Below are 24,908 nucleotides of genomic sequence, written 5' to 3' on the forward strand. Positions count from 1 at the left end.
GAAAATATTTTTACCTGCGAGAGAAGGAGGCGTGCCCTTGGATTCACCTTGGTTTGCAAGGAGGGAAATGAATACACCCCTGTCCTTTCAGCCCTGGTAGGGGTTTTAGAGGGGGCGGAGAGAATGACAGGGGAAGGGCTTACAGTCCGGCACACCCTGTGTCAAAAAATCCTGCCCTCCCCAAAAACACTAGAAAGGCTCCTGCCCTTAAAAAGACGTGAGCAGCTGGAATGGTGGTCCACGGTATTTAAGGGAAAAAATCCCCAAATAAAATTGTAGCACCGAATGGGTAGGCCCACGGTGCGGTTTATCTGAACAGTCAGGAGGCAGATTAGGCTACTCATCGTTTCCTCTCCTTGGATCGCCCATAAGTTAACCCACCACATTGGCATATTTCATTTATGAAATAAACCTGCAACATAACCCATAACCCAGATCTCTCGACTGGGGGTGAATGTATGATTTATTCAGCATTCCGTCCATCCTTAGTTTGCATAGCACTTTTCACCCTAAGTGGGATGGGTATGCCCAGTCTTGGGTCCCTTGCTCACTGTGCCACTGGATTCAAACTAGCCTGGCTGATGAAGGGTAATACCCAGAAACCATTCCCAGGATGCGTGGTTCCAGTCCAAGGAGGACCTGGCTTGGCAGTTTAGTCTGGACTGTACCAATGAGGCACAGGGTCAAGACTGATTTGCATATGGCTGTGTCTAAACTGGGGTGGCATGGTGCGCAAAAGAACGATGGATTTAACCCAGATCTCTTGACTTGGGGTTCATGTATGATTTATTGTTTGCGTAGGGCAAACTGTATTCCAGCAAACTGTGTGTTGTGTGAATTATTTGATTCATTGTGTGCTTAGTAGCCATCTTCCTTTTGCAGGTTAGGGTTGCAGATATCGGCACTAGACTTCTGGCGCTACCCTCCGCATACCAAGTTGGTTGCAAAGCCCATGTTGGCCATGAGCAGCACAAAGCTTCAAGTACAAGCTAGAAATCCTCCCTGCAGCAGTTTCCAGCTAACCCTGGCTCAATGTGATATTACCTCCTCAACGGAAGACCGTGTGAACAGAACCGGCATCTTGTGGCACACACTAGCACCACAGGAGTTGCCAGGCCTGACGTGTGGAGTAAAATACATGCATGTTAGTCAGCATGTGTGAATTGCATCTGCATGCGTAGCAGATGCTCTAGGCATTGGAAGGTGCAAAAGACTGGAGCAGCAGCAGCTTGCATCAATTCCCACTCAAGGGTATACTTGACCAATCCTACTGACTCAGGACGTAGCCTACAGCATTCTCAGCTACACTACAGCCTACGGATTTTTAAGAGTCATCCTGCTGCTTTTAAAGAAGCTGCAGACTAACCGGGGAAGAGGTCAAAGGCAGCTGTGTGAGCAGAAAGAGAATTAATCACAAACCTCTCCAAACTGCAGGGTTCCGAAATGGATGCCTTTCTGCAGATGCTGGAGATGTTAACTGAAATTACTGTTCCACATGAATAGGATAAGCAATGATCCTACATTCGAAAACTTCAAAACAAACCTAAAACACATACTTATTAAGAGATACTTACATAATTAAGATTGGTTTCTCTTAAATTACTCAATAATTTTGATCGTCAGTTGTTGAAGTTTCCCTAATTGATGACGAGTGTTAATTGTAAAGCTGCCCTATACACTTTGACTTGTTTGCGCAATGTAAAACAAAATAAATATGCACTCCTGGTCTCGCCCCCGAAAGCCAGGAAAGGACTCACTTGAGGTAGCCTCATACACACCATCGTCCATGCTAGGCAGAGATAAGATCCTAAGCAAGGCTATAGTGACGCGTACTACAACACATGCCAACCCTGGTCCATCCGGACCAAAACGGGTTCATACCGGGGAGATCTACAAACCCCAACTTCTGAAGGTTGCATAGAATATTGGAGGAGGCCCCACAGCGCTGACCCCACGCAACCTGCCTGGTTTTAGACCTCGAAAAGGCATCTGACACTTTAGATTGGAACTACATGCTTATAGAACTGAACGCAGTGGGCATATGGGGCAGATTGCAGAGCATGATAAAACTACTATACACAAACCCCACAGCGAGGATGAAGTTAGGCAGCAGAATATCGGCCCCCTTCCCTGTTAGTAGGGGCACGCATCAGTGGTGCCCACTCCCCCCCCCTGCTCTTCGCCCTAGCAATGGGGCCATAGGCGCAGCGGTCCCCGCAGGCCAGCCGCAAATGGGGCATTCTCTTTGAGGCAAGGTACACAATCTCCCCTTGTATGCTGATGACATCCTAGTCTATCTAAAGGATATCAGCGAGGGCATAGGTGACATCACACAAACACTGAACGCCTTCAGATCTGCCCCAAGGATGGGAGTCAACTGGGCCAAGATGTGCCTATTCCAGCTGCACCCAGACTGTCCCTCGCAGTATACCGTGGTAGACGCTCAAGCTATCCGTCCGTGACCTTGTACTTTTCAATATTTGAGCATTAACATGCACAATTTGCCCCAGGACTTGATCGACGGAAACCACACAAAGGCGGTCTCCTTCTATCCAGCCCCAAATTATCTTTTGGTACTCGCTCCCCCTCGCAGTGCAAGGCCAAATGTGGCTGTCCAAAATGGTTATCCTTTCAAGACTCCTGTACTGCTTCGCTAACCTGCTGGTGAGCATTGCCCGAATCACATTCAGGTCGCTGAGTGTGATGCTTGGTTGCCTCGAATGGAATAAGGGGAGACGCAGAGTGGCATTAGCCAAATTGCAGCTCCGGACAGAGTGTGGGGGGTTGGGCGATCTGAGTACTACTATCTGGCGTCACAGCTTATGTGACCCACATGCTGGTGCCACCTGGCAGAGATAGGCCTGAGTCCTGAAGAGGAGGCGCTCAAACTTGCCCCAAAACTCTTTTTCCCTAATGCAGTGTTACCATCGTCCACCAGTGGTCTTCCGAGAGTGGCGCATGAGGGCACTGTGGGTAATGTCGGACGTGCCGCAATACTTCTGGGAGATCCTTTTGAGTTCCATACGGGCCTTCCGGGTCATAGTAGAGCGCAACTCTGGGAGGCAGCTGGGTGAGTATCCTGGAAACTGGTTTGAAGGCGGGGCCCTCAGCCCTCTGATCAATTGACAGAGTTCCCTGTAGGCCAGTTCCTTCGGTATAGACGCTGAATGGGCGAGCTGGAACGACTGTGAGGAATAGTGTACACAGAGCCTGATCCACACCTGTTCACAAATACACCATATACAATGGGCGTTGGCTGTCGGCTGGACACTTGGCTTACTGGGGCCCTTTCATATAAAATTCAGGATCCGATGACAATGCTTCATCGGGTTGGGAGCGGGATATTGGTCGTGAACTGCCCCAAAAAGAATGGGACAAAATATTGGCATATCCATGAAAGATCTCCCGCAACACCCATTTTCAATATGTACATAACAATATTCTCCACAGAGCATACGTTACCCCAGCCAAACTACACATATATTACCCTGTGAAACCACCCTATCTGTCCTTGCTGCCACGCTACAGAGGCAGATATGCTGCACATGGTCTGGGATTGCCCCGACGCCTGAGCCAATTGGAGGGAGGTCACTGATGCCCTCGCCAGAGTAATAGTTCGTACTGATCTGAACAATGTAGCCAGCAGTGTACTAGGCCTATATACACTTGGAAAAACTGGTGGTGTCTCTACCCGCTTTATTGATCGAGCGTTGTGAATGGCACAACATATGATCGCAATAGCCTGGAAGGCAAGCGCGCTCCCAAGCGCAATAAACTGGCAAGTGGTGACTATTAAATAGGGCCGGGCCGAGGCCACGGCGCTGCACCATGAGGAGGCCTGTGGATTACGAAAACGCCCTATTGAAGCTGCATTAGACGACCTACAGTCTGCCTATTAGGTCACATCAGACAGCGACACTGCTCCAAATTAGCAAGACGCATTGCACAGCTGGCTATGAAGAATTAATTTCCCCCCAAAACCCCCACCCTCTTCCATTCCCCCGCTTTCTCAATAAAGATGGTTTAAAAAAGAAAAAGAAGTAAAATAAATATGTTTGTGTTAGCGAGGTCAAGGCTGGCCTAAGCTAAGGTCCAGAAAGTCACCAGTATGTCATTTTGTTCACATGATGTCATTTATTCAAACCCCAGACTGGATCTGGTGAGAGCCTCTCGCAGGTCCAGGCAGAATGAAGTCTGCATGGGAAAGCAACCTTTACCCACCAGTCACTATACAGGGAGTCCAATATGCAGCTTGAGATCAAATTAGAATGTTGGTCATGTATTCTGGGAGCTAGCTATTCAAGCACTTGGTCATAAGCCCTTCCGTGAAAAGACATCATCACTTTGCAAAGCTGATTTGGGACCTTGAGGAGATGCAGGGAAGAGTCTGCGTTCGCCTAACGCAAGATGGGTGGCACTTGGCAGACTGTCTCTTGCTAGATTCACAAGCCATCACCTCCATTTCTCTCTCTCACATTCACCCCCCACACAAACACACATCATACTGGGAAGGGAACTGGAGGGAGCCATCTGCTCAGCAAAGAAAACAAGCATTAACCAAGTCACTTAATTTTGAATACGATATTGAGAAATATTTTCTCCGGAGACGTTTTAGGCATGGGCAACAATGGCAAGGATATTCACCTTCCAAGGAGCCCGCTGATTAAGAAACTAGGATAGTCAAAAGCAGGGGTGGCTCCTCAGTTATAGCGGAGGAGCGTTGCCCCGCCTGCTGCGAGCGCAGCAGTCACACATGAATAAAATGGTAATAAATACCATTTTATTATGTGTCGCAGGCTGCGCTGTTACAGCTCGAGGGCAGGGGGCAGAGCTGATTAGTGCAATTGCACTTTTACTTCAGCCCCCTTGCAGGGCTCTTGTCAGATTGGCCGGCAGCCTACATCCGGCCAATCTGACCTGCGCACGTCAGAGCCTGCAATCCGAGTGCTGAGAAACAGTAGAGGGATTGCAGCGCAGGCCCCCTGGATCAAAATGAGCGCTGGGTTAGCCTGCTCCAACCAATCCAGGAACTGTGCTGCAGCTCCAGGATTGGTTGGTTTCGGGTTGTACAAGGGAGGAAGTTCTTCCCTCTCCACCTGAATCAGCGCATAGGAGAGAAGAGAGAGATGGCAACCGGACCCTCCAGGAAAGCAGCATGTATATGATAGTGATTTTTGGACATCATTCCCCACCATATTTAAATGTGGCCAGCAGCTTTTGGTCAAAAATTTCTCTATATATATATATCCTCTCTAGCTCAAACGCTCCCGCTCTTTGTACCTACCACTCCACCGGGCTGACTGTTTCTAGCTTATCACCAGTTACATTTCAATTTACCTCTCTTTCTCTCACCTCCCTCGGACACAGTCATGTCTCCCTCTATACCTTGTTCACCACTCTTAAACTATCTGCTTCACTACCTACCTCCCTCTAACGTTCTCTCAACTACCTCTGGTTACCATGTCTCTTTCTCTACCTCTTACTTGTCGTAATAGCTCACCTTTCTAGCTCACCTTTCTCCCTCTTTCTCCATCTTTGATCAATCTATCTCTACCACACCAATCACTGAATCACTGCCCTTTTGTTTATTGTATTTACAACAAGGGGTGGTGAGGGACAGAGTCTCTGAATTAAGCAGAATACTCTCACCCAGTCAAAAGATCAGGGCTAGATCCAACACCGTTTTTTAGCTCATTGCACCATCCCAGTTTCAGAACCTGGCTGTATGCAAATTAGTCTGTTCCTGTCCCAGTGCATGATGGGAACAGGGCAAACCAAACTACAAAAGCCAATTCTTACACTGGGACTTTTTATTTTTTATTTTTTTTATTTTTGGTAGTTTGGTCTGCCCTGTTCCCATGATGCACTGGGCCAGGGACAGACTAATTTGCATATAGCCAGGTTCTGAACTGGGATGGTGCAGTGAGCTAAAAAACGGTGATGGATCAAGCCCTGATCTGTTGACTGGGTAGGAGTGTTCTGCATTAATTCGGAATACTCTGTTCATCACCACCCCCTTTTACTGTATCGTTTTGGCCACCATAAGCGTGGTAGGGTATACTCGGATGCGAGTCCCTTGCTCACTGCACCATCAGGATTCAAGCAAGCCGGGCCGAAGACGGCTGTAATGCCAGAAACTGGTCCCCGGAAGCTTGTTTCCTTTCCAGTGAAAGAATTGGCTTGGTAGTTTGGTCTGCCCTGTTCCCATGATGCACTGGGCCAGGGACAGACTAATTTGCATATAGCCAGGTTCTGAACTGGGATGGTGCAGTGAGCTAAAAAACGGTGATGGATCAAGCCCTGATCTGTTGACTGGGTAGGAGTGTTCTGCATTAATTCGGAATACTCTGTTCATCACCACCCCCTTTTACTGTATCCTTTTGTTTATTGTGCCATACTTCTCTGTTTAACATAACCCTCTCTGTAACTCATCAATCACTAAATCAGTGCCCTTATCTGTTCTTATAATAATAATAATAATCCACATTTGTATAGCGCACAATCACCCGTTAGGGTCTCTAGGCGCTGGGGGCCGTCGGGAAGATTAAGCAAGCTATTGCCCAGAGTCGCATGGTGCTGGGCTAACCTGCCGCCGGAGCCGGGGATCGAACCCTGATTCCCAGATTCCAGCGTCAGTCGCCCTGGCCGCGGCGCCACACCTTCAGTTCTCTATATACCCCTCTCTCTACCTCTATTTTACTATCTCACCTCTTTTTTTGTCTCTCCCTCCTTACTTCACCTCTCAACTTCTCCTGCACCCTTTTCCATTTACCTCTTTCCCAACCTAGCTCTGTATCTCTATGTACCTCCCCCTAGTCACTCTGCCTCACCTTGCTTATCAAAACCCCCTCTCAAAAATACACCTTTCCCTTTCTACTTCTCTCACACAAGCCCACCTTTCTCTACCACTCTGTGTCCACATCTCTACGTCCCTATTCAATCGATCTCAACTTTCTCTACCTCACTACTCCCTTTGCACTTTACTTCTGTTTCCACCTCATCTACCCTTCTTTCTCCACCATGTATTTCACCTCTCTCTCAACCTCATATCTGTTTACGTACCCTCTCTCTACCTCTCGTCCACCACATTCTCTAATTCATCCCATTTTATACTAACTACTCTCCACCTCATACCTCTACCTACTATCCCTCTCACTACTTCTTCTGTACCCTATCTCACCGGTCTCTCACCATCTGTCTCAATTTAACTGACCATTCATTCACTTCCTCACACCTCCTCTCTCTTTCTATCTACTTCGCCTCTCCCACTACCATACTCTTTTCTCACTACCTCACTTCTCTACCTCTACTGCTATTTTCTATCAGTTGCTCCTCTCGCTCATCTCTCATTTTCTATGTCTATTCACTCTCTACAGCCCCTCTTTGCGTCGCTCTGTTCGATACTGAGGCAACCACTGACCAGCTTCGTAGGAGGCAGGTAAACAAGCTCTAGAACCTGATAGTATTACTGTACTACCAACTCTCCAACCCCACACCCACTGGACCAGGGTATCAGTCCTCAGAAGTAACAACAGAGGTGAGGGGCCATTAGTCCAGGCCTGTGCCACTACAAAAACAAGGCCTGGGAGTTGGGACTGTGTTTTAGAGGCCAGCTCAGCAAACATAGTGAAAGGACAGGATGACTGCAACTATCTCTGACCAATAGGGATTCCAGCTAGCGCTAGGAACATAACACAACGTAACGTGTATTTTTAAAGCGCACGTTTACCCAAGGGTATCTTGACGCTGATTAACAGAATTTTGCTGTTACCCAACTCTATGTTGGTCATTTTATCGACCTCAGAAGGATGAAAGGCTGAGTGGACTCATCGGAATTTGAACCTGTGACCATGATTTGAACCTGTGACCATGAAGTTTAACACAGGCCCCACAGTGGAAGCGTTATTCCACTAAGCCAACAGCACCTCTGTAGAGCTGGCAATACTGCAGTCTCTGTTTTGTGAGTCTGCATGCTTTTGGTAAATTTTTGCCTTGCGTATTTATGTCATACAACTAATTGCATTTGCTGCTTTTTACGTCTGCAAGTGTAATTCACATCGCCTTAAGGGCATGCTTAAGGCAGGGAATTTTACACTTTTACACAGGGGGAAGAGAGGTGAATGGTTGTATATATTTTACTGTAATGATTTTAATTAATTGAGTAGTTAACAAATAAACTTTGAATAAACTCGTGAGGGATACTTTTCAAATATTGTGACATTCAGGAACAGCACTATGCAAAGTATGCAACACACAAAGAAGTTAAGTAATGTACGCAATAAAGATGGTAATCTTAGGACTAATTAAAATTGAGAAATTGAAAGGAAAAAAAGTACCCTCCTCGTGCTGAAAGCTTCCCAAGAGCTGTACACAAAGATGTGGCACTCTCAGCAGAGGCAAGGCACTGAAATTTGAGGATGTCCTGGGTGCTGCTGGGGTAGTGCAGGTGCTTGTGAGTCACAAACGTGTTTATTATTAATTTGTGATCTAAAATATTTCAGTCCCTTTCTGTGCTATGAAGGATGGCCAATGAACTGACAGGAGTTGGACTAGGATGTTGGCGAGGAGTCAAGAGATGTGTGCAGAACTCTTGGTGAGTTCGCACAAGCAGTGTGGTTTTGCCCCCAAACAAGTTGGATAAGAACCAACTTCTCTAGCAGCACAATTACTACTCACTGTAAGGAGGGGCAGGTTTAGTTTGCTACTGTTGTAGAGATGCCCACATTGAAGCCTGCCTTCCTGCCCTAGTGGAAGTATGTATTTTCGCTCAGTAGATAACAAATATTTACCACTACTAAAAGAATGTCAGGGACCTTATAATCTCACGAAGGACCTGCTCTGTGATTTCCCCCTCTAGAAAGCGCGGGTGCTGGGATCGAACCTACCCACCAAAAGACAATCACTACTACACAGATGTAAATCTGATCAACGTGGAGAATGGCATGACGTTTGGAAATGTAATAACAGTTGCCACTGGATTCTGCTTGCCTCCATGCTCCAGTCATTCTTGGAGATAAGCGCTTGGTGATCTGTAGATTGCACAGACTACTTGGATTACATGGCTCTTCTACAATGTCGTAAGATTTACAAAGGTGCCCGGTGGTTGAAAGAATGTGTTGGTGCTTTTGGGACGGCCAAGACTCTGCATTCCACAAAGGCAGAAGAGTTTTGCTTCCTAAACCTGCTGTAGTAGTATAGGCACAGCTCACTTTCTCCAAATACTTTATCGTTTGGTCCAACTTGATGTAGTAGGAGCATCCTACAGGCAGCAGCATGCCTCATCCAGGGCCTGAAGAAATATGATCACATCACCCCCACCCTGATGGAACCCCACTAGTTCCCCTTACTAGCCCGCTTTTTCATCAAAACCAACTGAATCATTTATGTAGCCAGCACCTCTTATTAACATGCAGAGAAGCTCACGACCTCTGGTGGTTCTCGGCACACCCACAGCCAGGACGCCATTGGACTGCAGAGTAAGAAGTGTATAAAAGAAAAAAAACAAGACAAGAGGCCTTTTCCATCTATGCATCCAGGATCTGGAACAACATCCCTGAATCCATCAGGACTGCCACATCGCTGCTCTAATTTAGTAAAGAGTTGAAGATAGGCGTCTTTAAAGAACACATCACAATTAAGGAACCGTAAATAACTCAACTACCTCTCCTATGACTTGCTGACTTTATGCTTCTCTTTGACCCAATACAGCCACTCGCTGCCTTCTGGCTAGTTTTGCCCTAAACCAATGCCATATGCATACATACATTAACCCCATATGCATTTTTTGTTGGAAACCTGTCAACACGTTTATAACAAATTCTCTTTTAGTGTGTGACATAATTACATAGATAAAATTCAAGAAACAAGATACATTTGATGAACAAACGAATATAGCGTAAGTAACTCACATTTAAAAACACTGGAGTTAAAATTATGCTTTGGGTTCCGCATAAGAAATCGGTAAATCCACAAATACACAGCTTCAAAAAATAAAAGACTGTTCACCTAAGGTGCTTCCCAGACCCGCATATAATTCACAACCCAAGTTCTTTGACATAAATGAAAGCACAAACAGTGCCAGAGATCTAGAGCATTACTCACCCCTTGCATGCCATCTGAGATATCGTATATGATTTTGAAAGACGGGTCATGGTTGTAACCAGATAAACTCATGGCCATAGTTGTGCATGACATTGTCCCTTTGATCACACTCTCCGAGCTGGTGGAGGAAAGACCGAGGCATACACGGCAGGTCTCGGATGATGAGTAACAATTCCTGCACAAATTGTGACCACAGGGGCCTTTGTGCAGACTTGTGTTTTCTTTTTTGCACTGGTCGCATTTTGTAGCTGTGCTTTGATCAGTTTGGTGGTCAACATTCAAACGTCTCGAATGAGCCTTAGTGGCGGACCCATTGGACACAGTTCCAAGATTGTGCTCCTGCGTCTGACCCTCAGGTATTAATATGGAACCAACTGTTGGCTGTTCATTCCCTGTCTTTAAGGGAGTAGAATTCTGTTGGGTGCCATATAAACCTACTGGCAATGACTGTGGAACAACAGAGAAGGGCAAAGGATGGGATTCAGGGTCATCGTTAGCACCACCCTCAGTACTTTTTGTCGATAGATGACATTTATCAGGAAGAGGTCCCTTCAAATTCTCTGCATCTGCAGCCTGTTTATTAGTCATCTGACCATCTACTAATGCATGAGCATGAGCGGCCATTTCCTGTTCTAAAAGGTTTTGATGAGAGAATTCTGCCAGTTGAGGGTAAATACTAGGCACATCAGCCACATTCTCAGGTACACTTTCTGTGTGCACCTGCGATTTAATTTGGTAGCTCATGTTCTGTTCTACATCCAATGCCTGCAAATGATCATTATTTCTGGCAATGTCTTGGCTCCACTGTTCATTAGAGTTCGGCCCTTCCATTGTTTCCAGTTCTTTGGACTGTTCAACATTTGCAACATCTGAGAAACGTTCTGACTTGCCTGTATGGAAATCTGAATTATGTTGCAAATCATACTTATTATTATTATAATTAGAACTTGGTAAGATATCTCTCTCTAAGGCGTTCTCGATGTGACCAAAACGCTCTTTTGTCATATAGTCGTCAGTCACCTTAAGCATGGAAGGCAGGCTTTGCAGCCTCAATTGTTTCTCAAAACAAATGTTGTACTTCTCGCTTATCTTCTGATGAATGTCCTTGGGGTATGTCAGATGTAATTTACTGTTGTCCTTGGATACCCTAACTTTATCAGAGCAGCTCTGAAAGACATGGCACCACTCAGCCAACGTTTCATCGCCTGGGCCTTCCACACCGAGCTGGTGATAATTGAAAAAGCGATACATGACATTAGTGCTCTTTCTGTGGTAGAGAGACTCCAGGTTCTGCTTGGCGACATCCAGCTTTGCTTTATCTACAGAGGTGAGTTTCAGCACTGTAATGTCTTTTGCCTTTTTCTCACTGATCTGGACCTCACCCCCACTGCAGATTTCTATGATGTATGAGTGGTACACATCTTTTACATAAGCCCAAATCCAATTGTCCACAGAGATTTCAGCATCTACAACCTGGTAACTCTTTTCTGTATCAAAGTCCTTTAATTCAGCCCTCATGGTTTTAGGATGTGTGTCAGATATATCGGTTTCGTTTGTTTTTGGAGCAGAGAAACTATTTGATCTCCTAAGTGTGCTTCCATGTTGAGACGGCTTATGGTCTATAAATGAAGCAGTCTTTGTGGAATCCAATAGACTCAAACCTGCTAGAGAACTTGATAGACTAGTGTGGGAGTACACTTTCATGGGACCAGCATGTTCTGACTTTTTAGTGCTCTGAAGAATATCTTTATCTCTACCGACTAGAGGCAAGCTATCAAACCTCTTGGAATAGGGGAAGCCGGTACTTCTGTCTCCATCTTTTGAACATTTCAGATCACTCACTGCTTGCCTAGTGGCAGCCTTCATTTCTGTACTGGTGGATAAGCTACATAAAGATGATGGTTGTTTGTCGCCAAAGAGATATTTCTGCTCCATCACCTTGATGTCTCTGTCCAACTGGTATCCCTTCTCTAGGGAAGAGCTTTTTGGAATGCTAAAATTTGCAGCTAATTTCTGTTCACTCTTGGACTCAAGCTTTGTGCAACTACTTTGCCTTGGCATATATTGTTTAGCCTCCAACAGTCCACCAGAATTGATTCTTTGGCGGCCCACAGCTGAAGTACTCAACAATGGATCTGGTGCTGTGAAAGGATATTTTAACGTGGTGGTGATCTCTAGTTCTTGAATGTATTGCTTGGCCTGCGAAACATCAACTACGTTACCTATGAAATAAAAGTTATGTTCATCTTCGTGGCACAGCAGCAAAGGGCACATTTTTTGCAAGTCTGTGGGCAATGTTTCTAGAGCTTTTTTGTCACATTTTATATCCGTTTTACTTGCTTGCTCCTTCCGTAGGGTAATTTCAAGCCCCATGTAGAGTTGCAAAAGCTCAAAGTGTGCTTCAGTCAAGGTCTCGATACCACCTCTCATTTGTGAGCCAGCCTGAAGGTAGACCGTGGTGATATCATCATTACTGACATCCACTGCTTCAATCTTATAGCGATGTAATATTCTCTGATACTCTGTCTTTTTAAATGTATTTATGTACTTGTAGATGTCAGAATCCATCACCAGCGAGAAGTCATCTAAATGATTGACAGTATTTTCTTTGACCGAAAGACTTTCCAAAGCATTTATGTCATCAATGTCGGCCAACTTCTGACTTTTATTCTCGAAGCTACGACTGTGGCCTTCAGACTCTGAGCCATATTTTAGACTCTGGTCAGTGGGCTTGGATTGAAGCGTTGCATTGACTTCTGGCTTTAAGCCTCTAAAATCCTTCATTGTGTTTGTTTCACTCTGGCCACTGCCTTGTGTTGTTGATGGCTGAGTTTCTTTTTCGTTTGTATAGCTGTGGTCCAAAGATTTCAAAATATCATTGCTGATTGCTAGTAATTTTGTGTACGCCCCTTCGATGCAGCAAAACTCCTCTTTCCCAACAAAACGAAACTCAACATCTTTGTGATGTTTCTGTAAACGTCTCAAACATTTCTTGAGGTCTCCTGAGAATCTTTTGGAATCTACGACCACGGACATTTTCACAAATACCTGAGAAAGCAAAGCAGGAAATATTTTAGTAAAATAAACATATTTTACCAGAAAGTCAATATTAGACAAAATTGTCACTTTCAGCCTGTTTGCAATTAATTGTTTATCCTATTTGCTAGCAACAAGAATTCTACTTAACGAAGTGTACATAGCACCTGTTGAAAACAATAATAGTTTCTTCATTAATTTTGCTTTTTTACTTCCCCTGGGACTTTAATTATTTTTTGTATTCATACCATATGGGTAGCTTTTGAAATTTTATTCTAAAAACTATGAAACAAAATTTGCTAAGCAAGTAAAGGACCTACATACACTAATATATAATGTTAAAGACGTTATGTTTACTATCCGGCTGCGCCAATCACATTTGTGAAGATGCCAAAACCGTAACTCAAATGCAGCCTCCGCCTTCCACCACCAAAAAGTAAAAGACCAATGAAACATGAGTGACGCATTTAAAATTGGAGAAAGGAATTGGCCTTTAGCACTGACATAGAAATTACATGAAGATTTGTGATAGGCAGTGTTTATCAAGATAGCGGGTTTTTTGTATATCAGTTGAGACGCAATATGAAGATGGTGTTCTTGTTCTAAAAGAGTGAAATTAGATTGCAACTTGCCCTGAAGAAGGGGAAGAAAAACTGAGAAACACGTTTTGGCATTGGCAGTACAATGGCATTTGCAGCACTGTTTTTGCAAGGTATATCATTTCATTTCAGTAATCTTTATTTCGGCAATTGCCATAAAAGATAAACATAGAAGTTAAAACAAACCAAATTTGAACATAAGTATTACTGCAGAGCGGGATAACATACAAAAAACAGAAGAATATCCCAATGAATAAAAACATGAAAACTACAACACTTAATGGATCAATACTAAGTAATAATTTGGCAATATATTGGGTAAAAACTGGGCAGTTTTATAAAAAAAATTAAATTCTGGTTTAAAAAAAATCCAGTGCAACAGAATTGCGCAATCACTAATACATGATCTGGTCAAGGATGGGGTAACCTGGAAGTTAAAAGCCTTCTCTTATGCCATACTGCTTACAAGAATTTAGCCACTACAAAAACAGTTGCTTTTGAGAGATCGGTCTTAAGGATTCCGAAGGCCTCAGAGCATTTAACAAAGCCTAGATTCTTACATAATGGGATTATCCAATACCTCCTAGCCGTACGATATGCGGAACAAAAGAAGACTAGATGCAGTTCGTCTTCAAGCCTGCAATTACAGCCTGGACAGTTTTTCTCGGTATGGGAATTCCATTTGCTTGTAAATGCTCTGAGCGGAAGAGTGCCATACCGCTATTGTAAGTATAACTTTCTGGCCAAATTCGGAAAAATGTCGTCAAGAACTGGTTCAAACCTGTAATGATCTTTCACCCCAACAAAGTTGTTAACCAGGGAGTCTGGGCGTATGCCCTGTATGTGGGATTCAAGATTAGAAGCATGAAAGGTTGCTACCAGATCTTTACGAGACAAACCCTGGCAAGCCATTTCAGGGTCCCTCCATAAGCTGGGGAGAGCCAACCGGGTAAACTCTGATTTCAGATATTTAAACCACGGAATATTTTCTTTGGTAGGTAGAGCAAGGATTTCCTTCAATTCCTGCCTATAATCGGCTAGCTCAGGGGTAGTCCACAATCTTCTCCAAAAGGTTAAGGGCTTCACACCCACTACTTCATCCAATGGTTTTAAGCCCAGATCCAGTCTAAGAGGGAGAAGCGGGGTGCTAACCGGTACCTTTAGAAGTTGTCTGAGGAACTTGTTTTCGACCTTGACCAACTCTTTCTTGCAAGTATGTCCCCAGAGTTCACTGCCATAAAGAATCGCGCCTCTGGCCTGGAGTCTATAAATCTCCAAGGGGGGGGCTAGCGGTCTAATAGATGATTTGTTGGCATTTGCTAGCCTAATTATTCCCCCTGCAATTTGAGCCAGTCTGAGCTGTGACTTGGTTTGATGTTCACCCCATTCCAGTTTGTCATTCAAAGTCACACCCAGGTACTCAAACGTGAAGAGTCTTTCAAGCCTATTCGAACCTATAGAGGGGTTAGGGCGTGTTTTTTTGGGAGGATTAGAAATCATGTACTTGGTCTTTGAGGCATTTATTTCAAGACCGTATTCTTGGCAAAATGCCTCAAAGCCTGCAAGGATGCGCTGGATCCCCATAGGGGATTTCGATAGCAGTAGGGTGTCGTCCGCAAACATAATTGCGGGCACCCGTCTGCCACCCAGCCTTGGTGCGTCTGTATTGGGAACATTGTTTAAATAATCTATTACCCCGTTTACAAAGAGGCAAAACAGGGTCGGTGCAAGAACACATCCCTGCCTTACCCCTCTGCCAACGGGAAATCTCTGTGAGAGGGTACCCAGCCTCCCGCACCTGACCTGGGCATAATTTTGGGTGTGAAGTCGGACAATGATGTTTAAAGGAGCAGGAGGGACACCAAGATCAGCGAGTACTGCCCACAGTTTACTCCGCGGAACCAGATCAAAGGCTGCGCGGAGATCAACAAAAACAGTATACAACGAACCCCCCTCCACCCGCACTGTCTTCCAAAACAAGAGGGCCAAACGAAAAATTTGGTCCATCGTCGAAACCTTGGCCCTGAACCCAGCCTGGTATGTACTTAGAACGGAGTTATCCGTCATCCATTCTTGCAGGCGGTCAAGAATCAGCTTCGCGTCGAGGAGGAGCTTAGCGTGCACCCATGATGGTCGCGTGAGCTTAGAGCTCCCGGACCTTCGCCACCTCCACCGATTATCCTGTACCCTATCCTGACTTAGAGGACGGGTTCTTATTGGCACGGCCCCGCTGATCGTCTATCCGTTTTCAGACTTCGATTTGAACCCCGGGAGCCGAAGTTGTGGACTTTTGAACATTTCCGGCCTGCTCCATGGTACTGCCCCGGGTTTGGTTTCTCTGCTGGCCGGACAGTAATTGAATAACAACGGCTCATGCGGGTCTCCCTTGCCCGGTCTTTTACTTTCAGTTTCGATTCTCGTGCTTCGACCTCTTTGACTTGCCTTGGTCGCCCTGGTTTATTGCTTTCTGTCTACCCACGCATCATCGACTGGTGAGCCGGACTTTCACTACTCCTTGCCTGGTGGTTGTTCCTTATCTTATTCTCCGAATTGCTGCGGGCGCATCGAGGGTAGCCATACTTACTAGGTCTCAGACTACCCTCCGGGGCGCACGACCTAAAATGGCCACCAAGCCTGAGGGAGAAAAACGCAAGACCAGACCGGCAAGTCGAGGGGGTCCTGTGCAGACTAACGTTATGGACAGATATACCCTCGCTAAGGGCTCTCCGGGCAGATCGACTAAACCCCCGGTCAATTTTAGAGAAGAATCCCCGATGGGTGAAGATCTGTCGTTGAGGGACGTCATGGGCGCCATTGCCGGGGTGAAGGCCACACTGGGCCAACAGTATGAAGCCCTGACCCACAAGTTGGACACAGTCGCAATCGACGTTACCCTGATCAGGGCTGATCTTGCGAAGACTAATGAGAAGGTCAAATTCCTCGATCTAAAGACATCTAGTCTTGTTACCGACGTCTCCGATTTACAGGCAGAGGTCGGGGACCTGCGGTCCGCCTGTGACTACCTCTCTCGACGCTTGGACGATTTTGAGGGCCGTGCTCGATGAAACAACGTCCGTCTGGTTGGTGTCCCGGAGACGTTGGAACCGGGATCGGTTGACCTGCTGGTGGAAGACTTAGTCCTGAATCATCTAGCGCCCAAGGGCCTCAGCAATTTTTTTGCAGTAGAACGTGCACACAGGATCCCGGGTGGCCAGCCTAAGCTGGGAGCTGCTCCGCGTCCCATCATTGCTCGGATCTTTAACTTTCGGGACAGGGATGCGATCCTGCAAGCTTCCCGGATATCTGGTCCTACGGCGTATGAGAATACCGCAGTCAGTTTCTACCCGGACTTCACCCAGCAGGTTCAGAAGCAGCGCCTTGGATTCCAGGGGGTGAAAAAGAGACTGAGGACCAGAGACGTGAAATATGCTATGCTTTTCCCGGTCCGACTGCGTGTGGTTTACAATGACCGAACATTTTTCTGTGATCATCCCGGTGTAGCTAGTGACTGGCTGGACACGCTGCCCCCGGGACGGGATCAATCTGATCATTCTGGACACTCCGGTGGAGCAGAGGGCGGCCCGGTGGAGCAGGAATAGGGGGCGAAATCGGCTCCCGGGCCAACGTAATGACTTTCGGCTGTGGTTTGCTGCTATGCCACTATTGCTTGCTAACGTGTTGTCTGATTGGAGTGTGGGTGGGGGTTGGGTGAGTCTTCCTCCTCTGGGGTTCTTTTCGTAGAATAGTTGTATGTTAGGGCGACAGTTGGGGTGGCTTTTGAGTCTTACGCAGGGGTGGGGGGTATGATGTTTTGGGGGGTTGAGGGGTTGCGGTTCATGTTTCTTTGTTTTTTTCAAGGCATAGTATCGATGATCTCCTGTTTTACAGTGTCGAGTCTGGTGTGGGGGGGGGATGGGGGTGGCTTCTGGGATGGGGGGTAGGGGATTAAGATTACTTTGTTGGAACGTTAATGGGTTGGGAGACAGGATTAAGCGGGTGTAGTTTTGCAGCTGCTGCGACGTTTGTCCCCTGATGTGGTTTTGCTTCAGGAGACGCACTTGCTTGGTAATACGTGCCATGCAATGAATATGCGTGGCTATCGTCTTATTGCGCACTCAGGTTTCACTTCTGGCTCCAGGGGGGTGGGCATCCTGATTCGGAACTCCCTCCCTCTTGCCGTTGACGATATTATCCTGGATGATAGGGGACGATATGCCGCCATTGTGGGGCGAGGGGAGGGTTGTCACCCTACTCTCCGTTTACGTACCGCCAGGCCTCCAGACTACTACCTATGCCGACCTGGGAAGAGTGATCTTGGGAGTCCCCGATGGTCTGCTTGTAGTGGGTGGGGATTTCAACTCTGTAGTGTCTGGGATGTTTGATCGTTACCCTCCCCGTGCCATCGCGAAATCTCAATCCTGGTTGGGGGACTTCCTGGAGGCTCTGGGGCTTGCCGAATGTTGGCGCCTGCTTCACCCTGGGCAATTGCAATATACCTTCCACTCTGGGGCCCACGGCAGTCTTTCGAGACTGGATTACGTGTTGAAGCCCTCCTCCCAGGCAACTCTCATAAGAGAGGTGAAACATCTTGCTAGGGGTATTTCGGATCATTCCCCGCTATGGTTGGTTGTGGACGCACACTTGGGGTCGGAGGGTAGAGTGGCCCCGATAAACCCATGGTATCTCCGTGATCCCAAGGTTAGAACGGAACTAATTAAATCGATTGACCAATACTTTGCCGAAAATGTGGGTTCTGTGTCCTCTTCTATTTCATTGTGGGAAGCATACAAAACTGTTATTCGGGGCCAGGCCCTCTCCTTGACTGGCAATGTTAAGAGATGTAGGCGGGAGGAGGTTGTACGTCTTGAAAATGAAATCTCCGTTCTTGAGGGGGAGTTGGAGTCCGAGGTCTCCCCGGAGAGGCTGCACCTTTTGGGTCTGAAACAACTTGACTATAGAGCGCTGGTGACTGACGCTGCGAAAGAGATGGGTCGAGAACAGCAGGGACGTTTGTATGATATGGGAGATAAGGCTGGGAAATGGCTTGCTTGGTTAGATAGGAGGGAATGTGCGAGTCGGGTTGTCCCTGTTATTACTGATGTGAATGAAGTGAGTAGCACTGACCCTGCTGCTATTGTTGAATGTTTCGCTGATTATTTTCGGGTGGTGTACTCCCCTGTGTCAGATAGACCTGAACATGACTCCCACTTGCTTCTACGCGATATCTCGCTGCCATGCTTGTCCGACACAGAAAGAGATCTTCTGGAGGCTCCGCCTACGGTTGATGAAATCGCGATTGCCATCCGCTCGGTTCGCTCGGGAAAGGCTTCGGGCCCTAATGGGCTCCCCATTGAGCTTTACAAGCTCCGTCCGGACGTGATGGCACCACACCTGCGGTCGATGTTTTTAGAATCACTGGAGACGGGTTCCCTTCCTCCTGACCAAAGATTGGCTTCCGTAGTGGTTATTCATAAGGAAGGTAAGCCACGCGACCGCTGTGATTCCTTCAGGCCCATATCTCTGATTAATGCTGAACCGAAGATCCTGGCCAAAGTGCTCGCCAACCGTTTGGTCTCTGTCATAGGTGATCTGGTTCACCCGGACCAGTCCGGATTTATACCACACCGTAACACGGCACTTAACCTACGGCGCCTGCATGGAGTCCTTGCGCGAGCGGAGACCTTGCGTGAACTGGCCATCTTGGCGTCTTTGGACGCCACCATGGCGTTTGATACGCTGGAATGGCCGTATCTTTGGGCGGTTCTCTTTAAATTCGGTTTCGGACCCACTTGTATTAACTGGGTGAAATTGCTCTACACTGACCCTTTAGCCCAAGTGGTGGTGAACGGGCGTGTCTCGACCTCCTTTGCTCTCGGTAGGGGTACGCGCCAGGGCTGCCCTCTGTCCCCACTCTTGTTTGCCCTTGCTTTGGAGCCACTGGCGGCCTGGCTGCGGTGGGAGCCATCTTTGAAGGGCATTAGATGGACCCCGGAGTTTGAAGATCGTGTATCCCTGTACGCAGACGATATACTCTTGTACCTTACGTCGCCTCGGAAGTCGTTGATCGTCCTTTTCGACGTTTTGACTTCTTTCCGTAAAAACTCCGGTCTTGTCATTAACTGGTCGAAGTCTTGCATCTATGTCCTCTCCGGCGAGGCTCCTCTCCTGCCTCGTGGCTGTCCTATCTCAGTGGTGATGGACGGATTCAAGTACCTGGGAATCTTTATCACCTTGGACCCCGTGCTTCGTTATGAACGCAATTTTCTGCCCCCTCTCCAGCGCCTCCGTGCTGATGTGATTGCGTGGGGTAGACTCCCTCTCTCTCCTCTGGGACGGGCGGCGCTGTTTAAGATGATGTCGCTCCCCCGATTTCTTTATGCGCTTCAGAACACACTTGACATTGTGCCAGCCGGTTACTTTCGGGAGATTGAAAGTCTACAGCGACAACTGATATGGGGGGGCCGTTCTCGTATTGCCCTTTCGAAGCTGACGCTCCCTTGGTATGATGGGGGCATCGCGCTCCCAGACATCCGTCGCTACTATTGGGCCTCTCAGCTGGGGGCTATTAACCATTCAGAAAAGGGGGTGGTGATGGACAGAGCATCTAAATTAAGCAGAACACTCCTACCAAGTCAAAAGATCAGGGCTTGATCCATCACCGTTTTTTAGCTCACTGCACCATCCCAGCTCAGAACCTGGCTATATGCAAATTAGTCTGACCCTGGCCCAGTGCATCATGGGAACAGGGCAGACCAAACTACCAAGCCAATTCTTTACTGGAAAGGAAACAAGCTTCCGGGGACCGGTTTCTGGCATTACAGCCGTCTTCGGCCCGGCTTACTTGAATCCTGATGGTGCAGTGAGCAAGGGACTCATGTCTGAGCATACCCTTCCACTCCTATAGTGGCCAAAACGATTCAGAAAAGGGGGTGGTGATGGACAGAGCATCTGAATTAAGCAGAACACTCCTACCCAGTCAAAAGATCAGGGCTTGATCCATCACCGTTTTTTAGCTCACTGCACCATCCCAGCTCAGAACCTGGCTATATGCAAATTAGTCTGACCCTGGCCCAGTGCATCATGGGAACAGGGCAGACCAAACTACCAAGCCAATTCTTTACTGGAAAGGAAACAAGCTTCCGGGGACCGGTTTCTGGCATTACAGCCGTCTTCGGCCCGGCTTGCTTGAATCCTGATGGTGCAGTGAGCAAGGGACTCATGCCTGAGCATACCCTTCCACTCCTATAGTGGCCAAAACGATTCAGAAAAGGGGGTGGTGATGGACAGAGCATCTGAATTAAGCAGAACACTCCTACCCAGTCAAAAGATCAGGGCTTGATCCATCACCGTTTTTTAGCTCACTGCACCATCCCAGCTCAGAACCTGGCTATATGCAAATTAGTCTGACCCTGGCCCAGTGCATCATGGGAACAGGGCAGACCAAACTACCAAGCCAATTCTTTACTGGAAAGGAAACAAGCTTCCGGGGACCGGTTTCTGGCATTACAGCCGTCTTCGGCACGGCTTGCTTGAATCCTGATGGTGCAGTGAGCAAGGGACTCATGTCTGAGCATACCCTTCCACTCCTATAGTGGCCAAAACGATTCAGAAAAGGGGGTGGTGATGGACAGAGCACTTGCTCACTGCACCATCAGGATTCAAGCAAGCCGGGCCGAATACGGCTGTAATGCCAGAAACCGGTCCCCGGAAGCTTGTTTTCTTTCCAGTAAAGAATTGGCTTGGTAGTTTGGTCTGCCCTGTTCCCATGATGCACTGGGCCAGGGTCAGACTAATTTGCACGTAGCCAGGTTCTGAGCTGGGATGGTGCAGTGAGCTAAAAAACGGTGATGGATCAAGCCCTGATTTTTTGACTGGGTAGGAGTGTTCTGCTTAATTCAGGCACTCTGTCCATCACCACCCCCTTTATGAATCGTTTTGGCCACTACAAGTGTGGAAGGGTATACTCAGATGTGAGTCCCTTGCTCACTGCACCATCAGGATTCAAGCAAGCCGGGCCTAAGACGGCTGTAATGCCAGAAACCGGTCCCCGGAAGCTTGTTTCCTTTCCAGTAAAGAATTGGCTTGGTAGTTTGGTCTGCCCTGTTCCCATGATGCACTGGGCCAGGGTCAGACTAATTTGCATGTAGCCAGGTTCTGAGCTGGGATGGTGCAGTGAGCTAAAAACGGTGATGGATCAAGCCCTGATCTTTTGACTGGGTAGGAGTGTTCTGCTTAATTCAGGCACTCTGTCCATCACCACCCCCTTTATAAATCGTTTTGGCCACTACAAGTGTGGAAGGGTATACTCAGATGTGAGTCCCTTGCTCACTGCACCATCAGGATTCAAGCAAGCCGGGCCGAAGATGGCTGTAATGCCAGAAACCGGTCCCCGGAAGCTTGTTTCCTTTCCAGTAAAGAATTGGCTTGGTAGTTTGGTCTGCCCTGTTCCCATGATGCACTGGGCCAGGGTCAGACTAATTTGCATGTAGCCAGGTTCTGAGCTGGGATGGTGCAGTGAGCTAAAAAACGGTGATGGATCAAGCCCTGATCTTTTGACTGGGTAGGAGTGTTCTGCTTAATTCAGGCACTCTGTCCATCACCACCCCCTTTATGAATCGGCTATTAACCATAGCACTTACGCTCACTTGCCGAACCCGGCTTTTGAGATGGATAAATGGCAGCTACCCGGCGGAGATTTCAACAGGGCTCTATACGCGAAATCTGCCGGCAGATCTCTTACGGGCCCCACTAAGTCAGCAGTGCAGGTGTGGCATCGTGCTACAGCAGCCACGGGATGGGCTGACAAGCCGACCCGTGCTACTCCGCTTTATGCATCGGAAAAACTTGGCTCCCTCTGGAAGTCAAAGGGTTTTGATAGGTGGGACGTGATCGGTATCAGCAGGGTTGATGATGTGTGGATCAAGGGTAGAGTCAAGACATTCAAGGAGCTGAAAGTTGAGTACGACCTGAATGATAGGGAATCCTTTCGGTATGCGCAAGTCCGACATGCGGTCCTGTCCGTTTTTCCCTTGGGCTCGGATATTCCGGAGGCGTCCCCGCTTGAAGATCGGATACTGGATGGGCACATCCCTGATAGCACGATCTCGCTCATATATAAAAAGTTGATTAATACCAGGACTGGCCTGCTGGATAACCTTCGAGAGTTGTGGACTAGTGATGGTTTAGAACTCGATGACGAGGACTGGCAGGCTGCGATCTCTTCCCCGAAGGAGGTGGCTATCCCGGCGCGCCTCCGGTTTGTCCAGCTCAAAATTCTTCATAGGGTATACGTGACAGGTCCTCGTCTGGTACGCATGGGATTTTCGACGGATGGATTGTGCAGGCGTGGCTGTGGTATGGTGGGCACGTTTCTACATATTATTTGGGAATGTCCTGCAGTGCTACGCTATTGGTCCCGAGTGCATGAAGTCATGAGTGAAGTCACGGGTGTGCAATCACTGCCTGAGGCGCGGAGGTGTCTGTTGAATGTCTGGGAGCCGAATGATTATGACCAGGCGCAGCTTCGGTGGGTGACCTTGGGTAACATGATTGCCAAGAGAGACATTGCCCAATTATGGGGCGCGCAGAGGCCACCGACAGTTCTGGTGTGGCAACAAAACATGGACTGGTGTATGTTTAGAGAAAAGACTGTTTAAGTTTCCCGTGGCACGCCCCGCAAGTGGGGAAAAATTTGGTCTCAATGGAACACGTACGGTGGTGACATATGCACTCCCCCCCGTCCGGAACTGATTACTGACCTGTCTTCCTCCCAACCTGATGTTTCCTCCGCAGGAATTTAGATGTTTTATTTGCTTCTGGTCTCGCCCCCATTATCATCGTATAATTCTGATGTTTGATTTGCATATGTACCCCCCACCCCCGGCACCGAAGTGACACATTTGTATTGTATCGCCTTGCTTTTGTTTTATTTCTATGCTTTTTGTTATTTGAATTCAATAAAAAGATTTTTTTTTAAATAAAAAATCAGCTTCGCAAAAGTTTTTTGTGCTACATCAATGAGGCTGATTGGCCTGTAGTTGGCTGGGAGCAGAGGGGAGCCCTTCTTGAAAATAGGTACAATCTCTGCTCCCAGCCAAGTACCAGGAACTTCCATTCCCCCGAGTATTGCGTTAAAGACCTCCAAAAGATACGGAGCCCAGACCCTGGGTTGGTGCTTGTATAAGTCACCCGGGATTTTATCCAGTCCAGGGGCCTTGCCCGGGGGCAGTTTGGATATTACATTATAAACTTCCTTTAGGGTGAATTGTAACACCTCAGCACCCTCAATAATTCCATAATGCGTCGCGGGCCCACCGGAAGGTAAATGGTGATCGGGCATCAGATCAGCACGGTGGTTAAGGGAGCTAAGGCTAACCTCTTCATAGAGGCAGCGGAAATGATCCTCCCACACAGAGGCCGCTATATTAGCCTCCACAGCCTGAGTTGGCTCGGCAGACCCTGTTCTCACTATCTGCCAAAATTTACGGGCATCTCTGGTCTGTAGAGGAGCCATCATGTTATCCCAGTTGGTATGATCCCATTCCACCTTAGCATTATGGATTATTTGCTTTAGTTCCTCCCTTCTTAACTTAATTAAGGCTGTGTCCCTCGGTAGTCTCAGCGCAGCAAGTAGGTTGGCCTTTGCCTTCCTGCAAGCTGAATTGTACCAAGAGGGTCTATGGACCCTGCGAGTTCCCTTCAGGACAAGTGGATTTAACAGCTCCATAAGGGTGTCCACCATTTCCATATGGAGGGTACCCAACTTAAGAGATATACAGCCTGATTCATCAAGGGGCCGTTTTGCGAGCCCCTAATAGCGAATCGCTATTAAGGACTCGCAAAACGGTATTCATGTAGGAATTGCTAAATAAATAGCGATTCCTACACATTCCTTATTTGCGAGTAGCAAATTGCTAATCGCAAATAAGGAAAAACTCCCCATTCATTCCTATGGGCCAAAAGGCCCATAGGAATGAATGGGGAGTATTCCTTATTTGCGATTAGCAATTTGCTACTCGCAAATAAGATAGCGATTTGAAGGGTGCCAGGGGTGTCCAAAGGACACCCTTTAGCACCCCTTAAATGCACATTTGAACAGGTGTTGCGCACACACATGTCCAAAGGACAAGTGTGTGTGTAACATGCAAAAGAAAAAAATGCACTTAAGTGCTT

At 47.3% G+C, this 24,908-nt stretch overlaps 1 protein-coding gene across 3 annotated transcripts in view; it reads right to left on the bottom strand.

Annotated features, from left to right (window-relative positions):
- LOC144755921 (uncharacterized) overlaps positions 1 to 24,908 on the bottom strand; it is a 203,607-nt gene that overhangs the window by 61,360 nt on the left and 117,339 nt on the right. For all 3 annotated transcript variants that reach the window (XM_078645318.1, XM_078645319.1, XM_078645320.1), the window contains one exon: positions 10,102 to 13,149. In XM_078645318.1, the coding sequence (XP_078501444.1) occupies positions 10,102 to 13,149 (3,048 nt within the window). The remainder of the gene's footprint in view (positions 1 to 10,101; positions 13,150 to 24,908) is intronic.

The sequence above is a fragment of the Lissotriton helveticus genome, chromosome 5_1 (assembly GCF_964261635.1).
Source record: "Lissotriton helveticus chromosome 5_1, aLisHel1.1, whole genome shotgun sequence".
NCBI classification, from domain to species: Eukaryota; Metazoa; Chordata; class Amphibia; order Caudata; family Salamandridae; genus Lissotriton; species Lissotriton helveticus.